The sequence below is a fragment of the Pseudophryne corroboree genome, chromosome 7 (assembly GCF_028390025.1).
Source record: "Pseudophryne corroboree isolate aPseCor3 chromosome 7, aPseCor3.hap2, whole genome shotgun sequence".
NCBI lineage: Eukaryota > Metazoa > Chordata > Amphibia > Anura > Myobatrachidae > Pseudophryne > Pseudophryne corroboree.
The window spans coordinates 229,534,728-229,550,195 of record NC_086450.1 but is presented as its reverse complement, the minus strand read 5'-3'; the positions used below and the strand labels follow the sequence as shown (position 1 = coordinate 229,550,195).

At 42.4% G+C, this 15,468-nt stretch overlaps 1 protein-coding gene across 34 annotated transcripts in view; it reads right to left on the bottom strand.

The window, feature by feature from the left end:
- Positions 1-15,468, bottom strand: part of CLASP1 (cytoplasmic linker associated protein 1) — a 773,091-nt gene that overhangs the window by 175,847 nt on the left and 581,776 nt on the right. For 18 of the 34 annotated variants that reach the window (XM_063933995.1, XM_063933998.1, XM_063934002.1 and 15 more), the window contains one exon: positions 1,841-1,933. The exons of the other annotated variants lie outside the window; for them this stretch is intronic. In XM_063933995.1, the coding sequence (XP_063790065.1) occupies positions 1,841-1,933 (93 nt within the window). The remainder of the gene's footprint in view (positions 1-1,840; positions 1,934-15,468) is intronic. 34 annotated transcript variants of the gene reach the window in all.

The window sequence follows — 15,468 nt, the reverse complement described above, 5'->3', positions numbered from 1 at the left end:
ATAGCAACTGATGGTTTATTTTATTTACAAGTATCTATTAGTATCTTTAGAATTGGCATATTAGATATCGGACCAATATCTAATGTGCCCGGCAAACTTAGCAGGGTCAGGAAAAATAGTGTGAGCGGGACTTGTTAGGCAGAGAGCATCTATCTTCCACCGTTACTTTACACAGGAACAGGTTGCCAGATTAATAACCCAATGCAAAAATAAATAAATAAAGGGTACTTTAAAGAGGTACTTCAGCAGTAACTAACTAGCAAAAGTACAGAATATGCTGGTAAAGATAAGAGTAGCTGTCAAAGGATAACGGGTCAGGTGATCAAAAATTGTCTATTGCAGGTACATGGGAGAAGGATGAGTTACACGCGCAGTATCTAGAGGCCTAGTGCCACAGGGGTATACAGCAACAAAACAAATTGGGATATAATCAAGAAAGACAGAAAAAGGTATACAGCAGTTAGTAGTTAAGAAGCTGAAATATTATGCATATAAGCATGCTGTATACATGGTGTGAATCCTGTTAGGATGGTTGCAACTGGTGTGCGGAATACGCTATTGGTTAGGTAAGAGATAGACAAAACAAAAAAAAAAAGGACTCAGAATATAGTAAAATCCATGTTTACTGATTAAGAAGGTAAGAATGTTAGAGTGACAGCAGTGACATCTCAATGGTAACAAGAGAAAGGCCTGCAGCCATTAGTCATTTGTCAGCAGCTTAGGACGTAGCATTAGCATGTGCTGTAGAAACTTATCCCTGAATGATGTATATTTTATTATAGTGGGCAGGACCTGTGTCTACAGTATTTAAATACAGTCCAATCAGATGATTGCAGTAAAGCAGTTCTTCTAAAAAAAAGTAAAATTAAGTGTCTGCATATAGTGATTTTCCACTTCTGATTATTACAGAGTACCAACTTTCCATATCTCTACAATGAATAGTAACAGTTGCAAAAAATAAAATAAAAAAAAATATTAGCCTCAGGATGCCTTTCTTGTGCCCAATTCCATTAGTACAAGATATGGATCAGTCATAATAATAATCATCTGCAGATTAATTACTTTGACATTAATTTGTTGGGAGGTTCAGGAATCACTGTGTTCTATTGTTATATCAGAAGAGCTAACCATCTGTAGATCCTTACAAGAAGATATTAACTTTGCTTAAGTTCCAAGAATATAGCAGAAGTAGAGAGTTTTTATACAACCTCTGATTCTTAATAGGAAGAGAAGTTTGCTATATGAACTCCACATTTCTAAAGGGAATAAACAATATAGTGAAAGTAAATCTATTGGTATAATGGATGGATGGGAATACTTTAATGAAAATGTACTAGGAAAGGATATGAAATAGTGGGATAAAAGATTGGACTTGAGCTTGGATTTAATTAACCAATATTAACACTCTGCTTGCTCCATGTATAGCAGCCTTATGCAGATTTACATCCAAATTACAGCGTAAAGGCTACGGATGACAGGGAACCATTTGAACTGTCCCACTGAGCTTTACAATAGACAACATTTAACACTCCGCTAGATATAGTAAATAACTAACATTTAAAATAATATTGAAGAATGTATATAAAAGGTGAGCATGTGAAAACAACAAAATGCCCTTTACAAACCAACTTGTAATTAATGTGTGGGCACCCTATCTATTGCTTGAAGGCAACTAATGTATTTTTATTAAGTCACTTTGCTTTAGTAAAAATATATATTACTTTAGGGCTGAGGATTCCGGCCTGTTAATGCCATCCAAATTAAGATTTGATGACGAGGATATTAATACACACACTATACACATCTCAAGTGCAGTTTTGTGGTTAGTGCACACGTCTACCTGTTTACACCTTTCTTCCAGGCTTCCTTCGGGCCCGGAGGATGCTGTGCTGGGTCTGGCAGCAAGGTCATCACACACCCAGTTATTCAGGGTCTAGGTTTCATAAGACGGCCGTGCAAAAAACCATTTCAGGAGGAAGAACCGACGGTTAGAGACCAAAACACAATTTTGCTGCAGGAGTGTGTAAAACACTATCTGACATATATTATAAACACGGACAATATTACCAAAATACTTCGAACACTAGTGAAAGTGATTTAAAGGACAATTTCACAAAAACCAGTGTGATTCTATGCACCTGCCTTAAGGTCAGAGAAGGATTTGGGGAAAGGTCTATATACAGGCGCACAAAATAAAGCAATACTTGCTGCCAGCTGTCACATTGACCATGCTTATTAGTGATTTAACAGCTTACAGACTGTATGTAATAGAACATAGTAATACAGCAGGTTTGACTATTTGGCAAAGCTAGGTGAGCCTTTCTTTGGTTCTTTGGAGAGAAGTCATAATTAAATGCAGGAGATATCACATTCAGGTGGTCAGCAGTTTGCTAATGGTGGGGATCATTGTTGTTCTACTAGAATTGTTGAAAATAACAACATGAAAATTACACATTAATATTTTCGGCTAAGAACATACAAATAAGATATCTTTGTTGAATGATTCACTAATCAGAGACGATCAGGAAAGAAAAGGATAAAAGCTGTAAAAATAGGATTTAGGTTACCTACCGGTAAATCCTTTTCTCGTAGTCCGTAGAGGATGCTGGGGTCCACATTAGTACCATTTGGTATAGACGGGTCCACCAGGAGCCATTGGCACTTTAAGAGTTTGAGAGTGTGGGCTGGCTCCTCCCTCTATGCCCCTCCTACCAGACCTCGTCTAGAAACTGTGCCCGAGGAGACGGACAAACTTCGAAAGAAGGATTTAACACAGATAGTGGCGAGATTCATACCAGCTCACACATACAAGGCACATCAAGCAAACTAGCTTGAAAAAAACAGCAACTGCTGAAACATTACTTACCAAGTAACAATGCAGTACATAACTAAACAAAGGTGTACTGAACCAGATAATGGTTGCAGGAAAACGAAGCGCTGGGCGGGCGCCCAGCATCCTCTACGGACTACAAAAAAAGGATTCACTGGTAGGTAACCAAAATCCTATTTTCTCTTACGTCCTAGAGGATGCTGGGGTCCACATTAGTACCATGGGGATGTACCAAAGCTCCCAGAACGGGAGGGAGTGCGCGGAGGCTCCTGTAGAACTGATTGACTGAACTTCAGATCATCAGAGGCCAAAGTATCGAACTTGTAGAACTTAGCAAACGTGTTCGACCCAGACCAAGTTGCCGTTTGGCAAAGTTGTAACGCCGAGACACCCCGAACAGCCGCCCAGGAAGAACCCACCTTGCGAGTAGAGTGGGCCTTAACAGATTTTGGACACGGCAATCCTGCCTTAGAATAAGCATGCTGGATAGTGAACCTAATCCAGCGAAATATAGTATGCTTTGAAGCAGGACACCCAATTTTTTTTGGGATCATACAGGACAAACAAAGAGTCCGATTTCCTGTGACGAGCAGTCCTCTTCACATAGATTTTCAAAGCCCTCACAACATCCAAGGACTATGACGAAATTGAGGAGTCAGTAGCCACTGGCACCACAATAGGTTGGTTGATATGAAATTGCCGACACAACCTTTGGAAGAAACTGCTGACGTGTCCAGAGCTCAGCTCTATCTTCGTGGAAGATCAAGTAAGGGCTTTTACAGGACAAAGCCCCCAATTCTGACAAACGTTTAGCAGAAGCTAAGGCCAACAACGTGACAGCCTTCCATGTAAGAAATTTGACCTCAACCTCCTGTAGAGGCTCAAACCAGTCCGACTGGAGAAACTGCAACACCACGTTAAAGTCCCAAGGTGCCGTAGGCGATACAAAGGGAGGTTGGATGTGCAGAACTCCCTTCAAAAAGGTTTGAACCTCAGGGAGGGCAGCCAATTGTTTCTGGAAGAAAATGGACAGGGCCAAAATCTGGACCTTCACAGATTCCAACCTCAGGCCCATATCCACACCTGCTTGCAGGAAGAGGAGAAAACGTCCCAGTTGAAACTCCACCGCAGGAAACTCCCTGGACTCACACCAAGAGACATATTTCTTCCAAAGACGATGGTAATGTTTAGATGTTACCCCTTTCCTAGCCTGTATCAGGGTAGGAATGACCATCTCCGGAATGCCCTTCCGAGCTAGTATCAGGCGTTCAATCTCCATGCCGTCAAACGTAGCCGCGGTAAGTCTTGATAGGCCAACGGCCCTGCTGCAGCAGGTCCTCCCGAAGAGGAAGAGGCCTCGGCTCTTCCTGCAAGAGATTCAGAAGGTCAGCATACCAAGCCCGCCTTGGCCAGTCTGGAGCAATGAGGATCGCTTGAACTCTTGTTCTCCTTATGAGCTTTAGAACTCTTGGAATGAGAGGGAGTGGTGGAAACACGTACACCGACTGGAACACCCACGGAGACACCAGGGCGTCCACTGCAACTGCTTGTGGGTCCCATGACCTGGAACAATAGCGTCAAAGCTTTTTGTTGAGACGAGAGGCCATCATGTCTATTTGGGGTAACCCCCAAAGGTCTGTTATTTCCTTGAACACCTCCGGATGGAGACCCCACTACCCCGGATGGAGATAGTGTCTGCTGAGGAAGTCTGCTACCCAGTTGTCCACCCCCGGAATGAAGATTGCAGACAGCGCCAACGCGGGTTTTTCTGCCCAGAGGATGATTCTGGTCACCTCTGACATTGCAGCTCTGCTTTTCGTTCCGCCCTGTCGGTTTATGTAAGCCACTGTCGTTACACTGTCCAACTGTACTTGAATGGCCCGATTTCTTAGAAGATGGGCTGCTTGGAGAAGACCGTTGTAGACTGCTCTTAGTTCCGGGATGTTGATCGGCAGGCCGACTTCCAGACTTGACCACCTTCCTTGGAAGGTTTCCCCTTGAGTCACTGCGCTCCAGCCCCGGAGGCTCGCATCCGTGGTTAGAAGGACCCAGTCCTGAATCCCGAACCTGCAGCCCTCCGGAAGGTGAGGCAATTGGAGCCACCAGAGGAGTGAAATCCTGGCCTTTGGCGACAGACGAATTCTCTGGTGCATGTGTAGATGAGATCCTGACCACTTGTCCAAGAGATCCAGTTGGAAGGCCCGAGCATGGAACCTCCCGTACTGGATAGCCTTGGAAGAGGCCACCATCTTCCCCAAAAGGTGAATGCATTGATATACAGACACCGGGCTGGCTTCAGGACATCCCGGACCATTGTTTGTATCACCAACACCTTTTCCTGCAGAAGTAATAGTCTCAACACTTCTGTGTCGAGGATCATCCCCAGAAAAGACAACCTCCGGGTTGGTTCCTAAAGAGTTTTTTTCAAGGTTCAGAATCCAACCGTGGACTCTGAGTAGGTGGGTCGTGAGTACAATGGACTGCAACAGCTCCTCCTTGGACGATGCTTTTATCAGTAGATCATCTAGATACGGAATGATGTTCACCCCCTGTTTTCGGAGTAGAACCATCATCTCCGCCATCACCTTGGTGAACACTCTTGGTGCCATAGAGAAGCCGAATGGCAGGGCCTGGAACTGGAAATGACAGTCCAGTAATGCAAAACGGAGATAAGCTTGATGCGGTAGCCAAATCGGAATGTGGAGGTACGCATCCTTGATATCCAGGGATACTAGGAATTCCCCCTCTTCCAGACCTGATATCACCGCCCTGAGAGACTCCATTTTGAACTTGAACTCCTTCAGAAAAGGGTTCAGTGTTTTTAGGTTCAGAATGTGCCTGACCGAACCATCCGGTTTCGGTACCACGAAAAGTTTTGACCCGCCATAGCCGTGGATATCCACGCATCCAAAGCTTTCCAAAGAGAGCCTGACCTGTGTTGGGTGGGGACTCCACACTTTTTCTGGATTCCGCGTCAACCGACCACTGACGCAGCCACAGTCCCCAACGAGCTGAAACAGACATGGAAGAGATCCCCGCAGCCATGGAACCCAGGTCTTTCATGGATTCTACCATAAAACCTGCTGAATCGTGAATGTTACGCAAAAACAATTCAACATCACCCTTATCCATTGTATCCAAATCCTCAAGTAAGGTGCCTGACCATTTTACTATAGCTTTTGCAATCCATGCACTAGCAATAGTGGGACGTAATATGGCCCCCGAAGTTGTGTATATAGATTTAAGCGTATTATCAATCTTTCGATCAGCCGGCTCCTTTAAGGCGGTAGATCCCGGAACAGCCAAAACCACCTTTTTTGAGAGTCTGGACACAGATGCGTCAACAATTGGTGGGCTTTCCCATTTTTTCCTATCCTCAGGGAAAAGAAACGCCACCGGGACCCTTTTAGGGATCTGGAATTTTTTCTCTGGGTTTTCCCATGCTTCCTCAAATATAGCATTCAATTCCTTTGACGCAGGGAAGGTTAGCAAGGCTTTCTTATTTTCAGTGAAAAAAGCCTCCTCAACCTGCTCAGGTGTGGTATCATTAATATTCAACACATCCCTCATAGCCTCTATCATCAATTGCACCCCCTTTGCAAGAGAGGCAGACCCCCGCAACACATCCCCATTACAGTCTGTGGTATCAGAATTGGTAGCCGTGTCATCCTGCATGACATGAACAAGCGCACGTTTGTGGGGGTATATAGCGGAGTGTCCTGAGGTACCAGAATCGGGCCATACTGCCATAGAGTTCTGTAATAACTGGGTTGCGGATTCATTACTTGCAACCCTATCAGAAATCTGAGAAATCCAAGATTTGATAGAGGAAAACCACTCAGGTTCCCTTGCTGGAATCTGTGCTAAACCAGTGCTATCCTGATTACATGGAATGGGATCATCCTGGGAGGACATATCCTCCGCAGCATATGACACAGTGTCCCTGGACATAGCTAAAGGAGACCACAAACACTCCACACACACACACAAGGGCAGACAGAGTTTCCCCCCCAAGAATGGCAAGAGAGACAGAGATTAGAGCCAACCCACACACAGCGCTTTTAACCAAAGGGAGAACCCTTGTCAGCGCTAACTGTGCACCTTAATAGGATACACAGTCGTATTGCAGCCTCCCCACCCCCTTCTACAACCCCCTGGTACCGTGAGAGATAGCTGTAGTTGCGGTGGAGGGACCTTCTTTCTCCTGATCAGCGCTGTGCAGGCAGGAAAATGGCGCTGAACGCTGCTGGGTCCCCTCTGAGGAGAAGCTCCACCCCCAAAATGGCACTGTCTTCCCGATCTTCATCTGATTATACTGGCCTGAGGATTGATGCTGGCTGAGATCGTGGGACCCCAACAGGCATTGTGACCAGTGTAGGGTGTAAGCACTGGCCCAGGGCACCCCTCACCGCGCAGCACTATGTACCGCTGAGCAATCCCGGAGCGCAGTTAATACTGCGCTCGTACCCTGCTGCCACCATCTTCACACCGGCCCCCCGCTTGCTAGGGGGGGGGGTCGGTGACTTACTTGCCACAATCTTCAGCTCTGTAAGGGGTTGTTGGCATGCTGCTGGGGTGAGCGATCCACTGTGGCGGGGAACGATCTATCCCCTCAGGAGCTCAGTGTCCTGTCAGCGGAGTAAGTGGCACAGACCACGCAGGGCGGACACTACTCACCCCCTTAGTCCCACGCTGCAGAGAGGCTGTTGCCAGCAGCCTCCCTGTAAAATAAAAAACTCTAAAATAAACATTTTCTAGAAAAGCTCTGGAGAGTTTCCGTAGTTGTGAACGGCTCCTCCGGGCACATTTTCTAAACTGAGTCTGGTAGGAGGGGCATAGAGGGAGGAGCCAGCCCACACTCTCAAACTCGTAAAGTGCCAATGGCTCCTGGTGGACCAGTCTATACCCCATGGTACTAATGTGGACCCCAGCATCCTCTAACCCAATTGTAAAATTACCTAAAAGCTGGTCATAGAACCCTGAAATCTCTATTTAAACAGAGTATTCCTTCCTCACTACTGCCATAAACAAGGAAGAATAGTTGCGGCATTATTCCTCTAATGGCTGTTTTGAAAGTACAGATTAAAAGATCCTTGTTATTACGTGACCAAGGAGAACATTATTAAACGTCACTTAACATAATGCCTCCTATTATTGCACTGAAAACAAACACAAGTATTTTGGAAATAGACAGAAGAACATCAGGATCATTTTGTTCTCATGGCGATAATTCAAGCAGACACCGGTAAGGCAAAACGTGCAAAAAATTTAAAATGAATTAACATTTTGAGGCAAGGAAAAAATTCACAAAGACCAATACCCCTTTTCAGACATCATACCCGGGAAATTGCTGGGTATAGCAAGCCAGCAAATTCCCGGGTCTCAGCTCTGTGACCCTGGTTGTTTGCACTCAGACCTACTGAAACCCTGGGTTGATGCGTGTTCACGCACAAAAACCTGGGATTTTGAAGTCAGTGTGAAAGGGGTATGAAAGATTCCTGAAGACATTTTGCTGTTGATGACATTTTCAGAATGCTAATCTGTGGAAATAAGACTAAAGGTGCATACACACTGGGCGTTTTTGCCCAGTAATACCAGCAGATGAACGGCGGCAGCCAGCGATGAAGCGGGAGCGTGCATCAGCGCTCATCGCTTGTGCATACACACTGGGCGGCTTTGAGCTGAAAGCAGCTCAACACACCAAAAGTGAGCTGCTTTCACCTCAAAATCACCCAGTGTGTATGGGCCTTAACGCTCATCACAATGAATTAAAAAAAAATTAACTCTGATAAGCCAGGGCTATCACTAAACCATGAATAAAACTTGTATAATTATGCGAACTATTGCAAATGATATGGGGCTACATTTTTCCTATGCACATTAAAATTTGTCAGCAAGCCCACCTATTGACACACTGCAAAATTAATAATATGTCTGACATAAAGGAACAGAAGCTCTGCATAACTGAGGCGTGAATGATAATAAATATTTCACGTTTTGTTGGTAAATTATCATTATCCCATGTACTGAAACCTCAGCAGCTGTGCAGAGCTTCTACCTATGCTGTTCAATGTTCCTAAAGTTTAGAGTATACAGGAAATTACTTATTTTGGTGTCTTAAGAACAATGTAATAAATCCCCCCTCATTAAAGGATAAAGCTTTTTCAAAGCATAGTACTTTACATTTTGAGTTCTATCTTTGAACACGTTTTAATTATAAGAACCAAATAAGTAATCGGTTTCTCAGAAACAGGAGGATATTAAACTAGTTGCATAAGCTCATTTGTAAGTTTTCTGTCCTGAGGCAAGTTCCCAGCTTCTATACTGATTTATTATTTTACTAAGTGCTAACCAGTGGAGCACACAGTTAAGAGCAGAGTGTGCCTGGAGGAAGCAATGTTCATTAAAGCTCCATCTTATAAACGACTTCACAAACGTGCACATAAAACAGATTTCAGGCTAATGAAATAGAAGCTCATTACAGTATCATGGGAGCAGAATATCAGGTATTTTTATGCACTGCCCACTACAAATATCTATCTGGAATCTTCATATTAATAAATATGGCGTATTTTCAGATTGTCAGTATATTGTCATTAGTTACTGGCCCTTCAAAATGACGGATCATAACAGTAATGTCAGCGCTGGCAGCTGTGCGCACCCGAACAGAGCAACGCGTGAATTGCTCTGTTGAGAGCCATCTAGTGGCCACCTGCTTGTAAAACACTTGAATTTCTACCATAGAAGTGAGGAGCAGCGTTAGCCTTTCATTATATAGCATTATTCTCACAGCACGAGTAGTAAATACAGGTTAGTCAAGACCCGAGAAGATTCCAATACTCCCATAAGCTACAAAATAGTCTACTTTTGTGAGGCTACCGCCCCGTGGATGTGTTACTAAAGTCACTTTTCATAGCAATATTGAATCAAATCTAATAAAAAGGTTTCTAAAAGAAACTTCAATTCTAAAAAAAGAAAAGAAAAAGAAAAACAATGCAGAGGTCATACATTCATTTTAATAAAAAATACTTAAATGTCACATATTAAATATTTATTATGCATAAAAGATATTTTCTTTCCTCAAGAGGTTAGACCACCTTCTTTATTTGAGGTTTCAAAACCTATAACATAAACCACCACAGCAAAATGTCACTTACATACAGTTACCAGTACTTCTCCCCACTGTCCACAAATAGATAATTGGTAGTAGCTCCAATGGTAGATGTCCCTGAAAAACCCACTATGGAGGAATCCGTAGTACAGATGTAGCCGTGCTTATCCAGCCTGCAGCACGGGAACACACGCTGTGGTGCACCTTATTATGGCTGCCATAGTAACATAGTAATATAGTATCTAAGGTTGAAAAAAGACAATTTGTCAATCGAGTTCAACCTATTTGTGGTCTCCCCTAGCAGGATTATTTGGTATAAAATTTTGACAGATGCTGATGTCTGCCGTTACGTTTTATCCCTCTTTTTTTAATACTATAGTGCATGACTATGCACCATAACCCCGGATATCCTTATCCATTAGGAATTTATCTAATCCATTCTTAAAGGCGAGTCCACCATTACAACTCCCTCAGGCAAGGAATTCCAAACACGTATCGTCCTTACCGTGAAAAAAGCCTTTACGCCGTATTGTGCGGAATCTCCTCTCCTCTAACCTGAGCGAGTATCCACGAGGTCTCTGTGTTGATCTAACCAAAAATAGGTCCTGCGCATGATCTGTGTATTGTCCCCTTATATATTTGTAGATGTTGATCATGTCCCCTCTTAGTCTCCTCTTTTCCAGTATAAACATGCCTAGTCTTGCAAGCCTTTCCTCGTATTCCAGCGTCTCCATACCCTTAATTAGTTTGGTCACCCGCATCTGCACCTTTTCTAGCTCCAGGATACCCTTTTTGTAGTAAGGTGCCCAGAATTGTACACAGTATTCAAGGTGTGGCCTCACTAGTGATTTATATAACGGGAGTACACTGTATAACACTTTCGTCCCTAGCATCAATTCCCCGTTTTATGCATGCTGATATCTTATTAGCCTTCTTTGCTGCAGTCCTACTTTGGGTACTGCTGCTTAGTTTGCTATCTATGAGGACACCCAAGTCCTTTTCCAGTACAGAATCCCCAATTTTTACCCCATTTAATAGGTGTTATTTTTGTTCTTGTTACCACAGTGCATTACCTTACACTTGTCTGTATTAAAGCGCATTCTCCATTTCGCTGCCCATGCTTCTAATTTAACTAAGTCGTTCTGAAGCGACTCAGCATCCCCCTCCGTATTTATAACTTTACACAATTTGGTATCATCTGCAAAAATTGACACCATGCTCTCCAGACCTTCTGTTAGGTCGTTAATGAAAATATTGAACAATAGCGGTCCTAATACTGAGCCTTGTGGCACACCACTTAACACTTCAGTCCAATTTGAAAAAGATCCATTAACCACAACGCACTGCTCCCCATTATTTAACCAATTTTTGATCCAAGTGCATATTGTGCTTCCTAGCCCTATTTCTTGTAGCTTGTAGATAAGTCTCACGTGTGGTACAGTGACGAAAGCTTTCGCAAAGTCTAAAAAGATTACATCCACCTCTTTACCCTGATCTAAGTTTGCACTTACTGTTTCATAAAAGCCAAGTAAGTTGGTTTGACAGGATTTGTCCTTCACAAATCCATGTTGATTCCTTTTAATGACCTTATTGACTTCAAAGAACTTCTGAATACTATCTCTTAGAATACCTTCCAATACTTTCCCCACTATAGATGTAAGACTAACTGGTCTATAATTACCTGGTTCAGCTTTACTTCCCTTTTTGAATATAGGCACTACTTTCGCTATACACCAGTCTTTGGGAACCATACCTGATATTACTGTATTCCTATGGGCGCACGTACTTAGATGCATGCGCGTATCCTAGTCGCGGGCACACCTGCAGGCTAGCTACATCTGTACCTTTTCGGAGTCCATGCTTACAGCAGCTTAGCTGGAAGTTACTGGTCTCTTTGCACACTGCAAATGCTTATGCCCACCTTGTATGTGTGCTTGATTGGTCTAATCAGGGATGGGGAGGAGTCTGCCTACCGACGGGAGGTGGACCGGTTGGCCCTGTGGAGCAGCAATAACAACCTTGACTTGAACCCTCTTAAAACAGTAGAGATGGTGGTGGACTTTAGAAGGAAATCAACTGCCATGTCACCGCTCGAGATCACCGGCAGCGCGGTCCCATTGGTGGACTCCTTCAAGTTCCTAGGTTCTAAGATCTCCCAAGACCTAAAATGGGGGTCCAACACAGATACCATCGCAGAAAAGGTGCACCAGAGGCTGTTCTTCCTAAGGCAACTCAGGAAATTCAACGTCCCACAGAAAACACTGCTCCTCTTCTACTCTGCAATCGTCGAGACAGTACTAAGCTCCTCAATCACTGTCTGATACAGCTCCATCAGCAATAAAGACAGACGCAGGCTCCAAAGGGTGGCGAGGATGGCGGAAAAGATCATCGGAACCTGTTCAGGACCTATACCAACCCAGCTTAAGAAACGCGCAGATAAAAATAGCAGGTGACCAGCTGCATCCAGGTCATGACCTGTTCAAACTGCTACCATCAATCAGGTTCTACAGGACCATCAAGTTTACCAACGCGTTTCGACTGTGTGACGAAACGCGTTCGTACTTGATAGCGACCTCATACTCAGATAAGCCAAATCCTCATATATATATATATATATATATATATATATAATATATAATATTGTTGATACAATACATATACAATTGCTTATATCCAGCCGGTATAAATATCCCCAAAACAGGACCTTTTAATAAAACAACATTTTTCTGAGCATGCTTGTTCCAAAAGTGCTGCTTATATTTTTTCTTAACAGCAGAAACACTTTTTTGGATACTTTAAAAATCACTGTGTCCATTAGCATAGAAATGCACACGTTAGTCCTGGCCGCACAGTGACAAAGAATGACCTATTTTTCCGTGTGCTTGAACCAGCAAATGTATAAGTCACTTTATCAGCCAAAACAATGCTTTTAATGGGTTTAAACGGGCATATATATTGTGACCCATCCATGGGGTCCACACTCGTGGTGAAATCCTCCCGACCGCTGGTACAAGCTTCCACCTCCCCACAGCTGCGGTAAATACACACCGAGGGCCTAATTCAGAGTTGATAGCAGCAGCAAATTTGTTAGCTAATAGGCAAAACCATGTGCACTGCAATGTGTGGGGGGGGGGGGGGGTATGCAGATATAACATGCAGGGAGAGTTAGATTTGGGTGGGGTGTGTTCACAGTGAAATCTAAATTTCTGTGTACAAATAAAGCAGCCAGTATTTGCCCTGCACAGAAACAATATAACCCACCCAAATCTAACTCTCTCTGCAAGCAAATGTAATATCTGCCTCCCCTGCAGTGCACATGGTGTGCCCATTAGCTAACAAATTTGCTGCTGTGATCAGATCTGAATTACCCCTAGAGTTTCCGTTGTCATTTGGTTATTAGATTTTGGTGTGTTAAATAGAGAACCTCATTTTATATATTTAGGGTAACAATATTAAAGTATTGTTTATTAGTCAAAAAAAGATTACTTGATTACCACAGCGCCATTTCCCTTGCTTTATTGGTACAATTGTTAAATAGCACTGACCATCCTATTAATAGCAGCAGAGCTCTCACTTGCGCCAGGGTGCAAAAGGTATATTTAAAAAAAACCTCTTAATGGACCTGATATACGCTACTGCCATGCTCCATAGCTGAAAGCATAATGATTTAGTACAAGTAGCTAGAGTAACTGTAAGTACACCACATGTAAGTGCAACAGATGTCATGAGATCCAGTGCAAACTACCATACCATTTACTTTTATTTCATGCATACATTTAATACTGTACTACAAATATATCTCAAATATAGATATAGATTTTCTAAATATCATGTCGTTTTTGAGGTACAGTATAAGTGTTCCAAATGATCAGAAATACATGGCACTTGTTAAAATACAAAAAAAACTAATTTTCTCCAGACAGAAATAAGATATTTAAAAACAAATAAAAATCAGACTATAACAGACTTTCATTTGACATTTTCACATGAGTAGATTTTAGGTAGTCAACATTTCAAAATTCCATATAAAAAAAGATCAAAACTACTTACAAAAACACACGATTTACAAAATGTAAAAGCTGTGTGTTTATTCCTTGGTTTTTAAAATGGTCTATGCCAAATTTCAATATTTGATCTCAGCTGTATTTTTTTTAGTAATTTGTGTGTCTAGAAAAACGTGAACATTTAATAATTGTCATAATTTAATAACTAATGAAATGTAATCATTTCATTTAACTTCATACTGTTGAGTACTGCAATGTGTTCCTGTCACACAATAATGTTACTAGCATACGCCACTACACTTGTCATGTAATACTGTTACTTAAGTACTGCACTGAATTCCTGTCATTTAATATTACTAATTGGTGCAAAGTGTTCCAGTCGAGTAATGTTACTTAAGTACTACAACATGTTCTGGTCATGTAATAATGTTACTGAAGTATCGCAACATGTTCTGTTCCAGTTATAATGTTACTGGAGTACTGCAATGTGTTCCGGTCAAGTAATAATGTTACTGGAGTAATGCAATTTTTATGGACTTTGAAATACCTTACTGAAGCATTGCAAATTGTTACTACAGATAATATTATTACTGGTATACTGCAATGTGTTCTGGTCATGCAACACTACCTGAGTAATGCAACATGTTCCTGCAATGTTATAATATGGTTGGTTACGCGTGACCGGCGGTCTCAGCATACCTTGGAATGCCAGCGGGGGGTGTTACTCCCTGCTAGTCAGCATACAGACTATCGGTATTCTCAGGGGGCGGGATGTATCGGGAGGTGTTGTCAAATAAGTACATCTCGTTATAATACTACTGCAGTAATGCTATGTGTTTATGTTATGTAATATTACCGGAGAGCTACAATGTGTTCCTGTCCTATAGCCACCGTACTTGAGTACTGTACTGTTACTACAGGTAAGGTGGTTTACTGGAGTACGGCAATATGTTTCGTCTCTTCACCATTAAGTAAAAATAGATTCCCTGAGGATGTAACAAATGTGTTTTTTTCTGCAGCTGTTACAGGGTTGGAGTGCAGCTCAGCGTTATAGCTGGAGGAGGAAAGGACATTACTATGTTCGCTGGAAATATTTGACAAGCTTTGCTTTCATCTTTGAGGAACAGGTTTTACAGCTAACATCAGGCTTATGTTACGGACATATTTTTGGGTGAAAAGCAAAAAGAAAAGTTGCACTGTTAGACATGATGGCTCTATTGTTTACCTATGTTTAACCATTTAGATCTACTGATAAAAGGGACCATAAATATTAAACTCTTCAGGGCCCTTAGTAGTAATAGAAGTAGGCAATGTGTCAATTTACACAACTTTCTCTGATAACATACAATACTTCAAAATTAAAAACTACCTCACCTTTTCAACCTGAATAGAAGTCTCCACAGCAGGTCAGCTTATCTTAGAGTGTAAATGGTGAGCAAGATGTTTAGTATCATTGTTAGGACATCTAGGGGTCTATTTACTTACTAAGCTTTGGATGGAGATAAAGTTGCAGGAGATAAAGT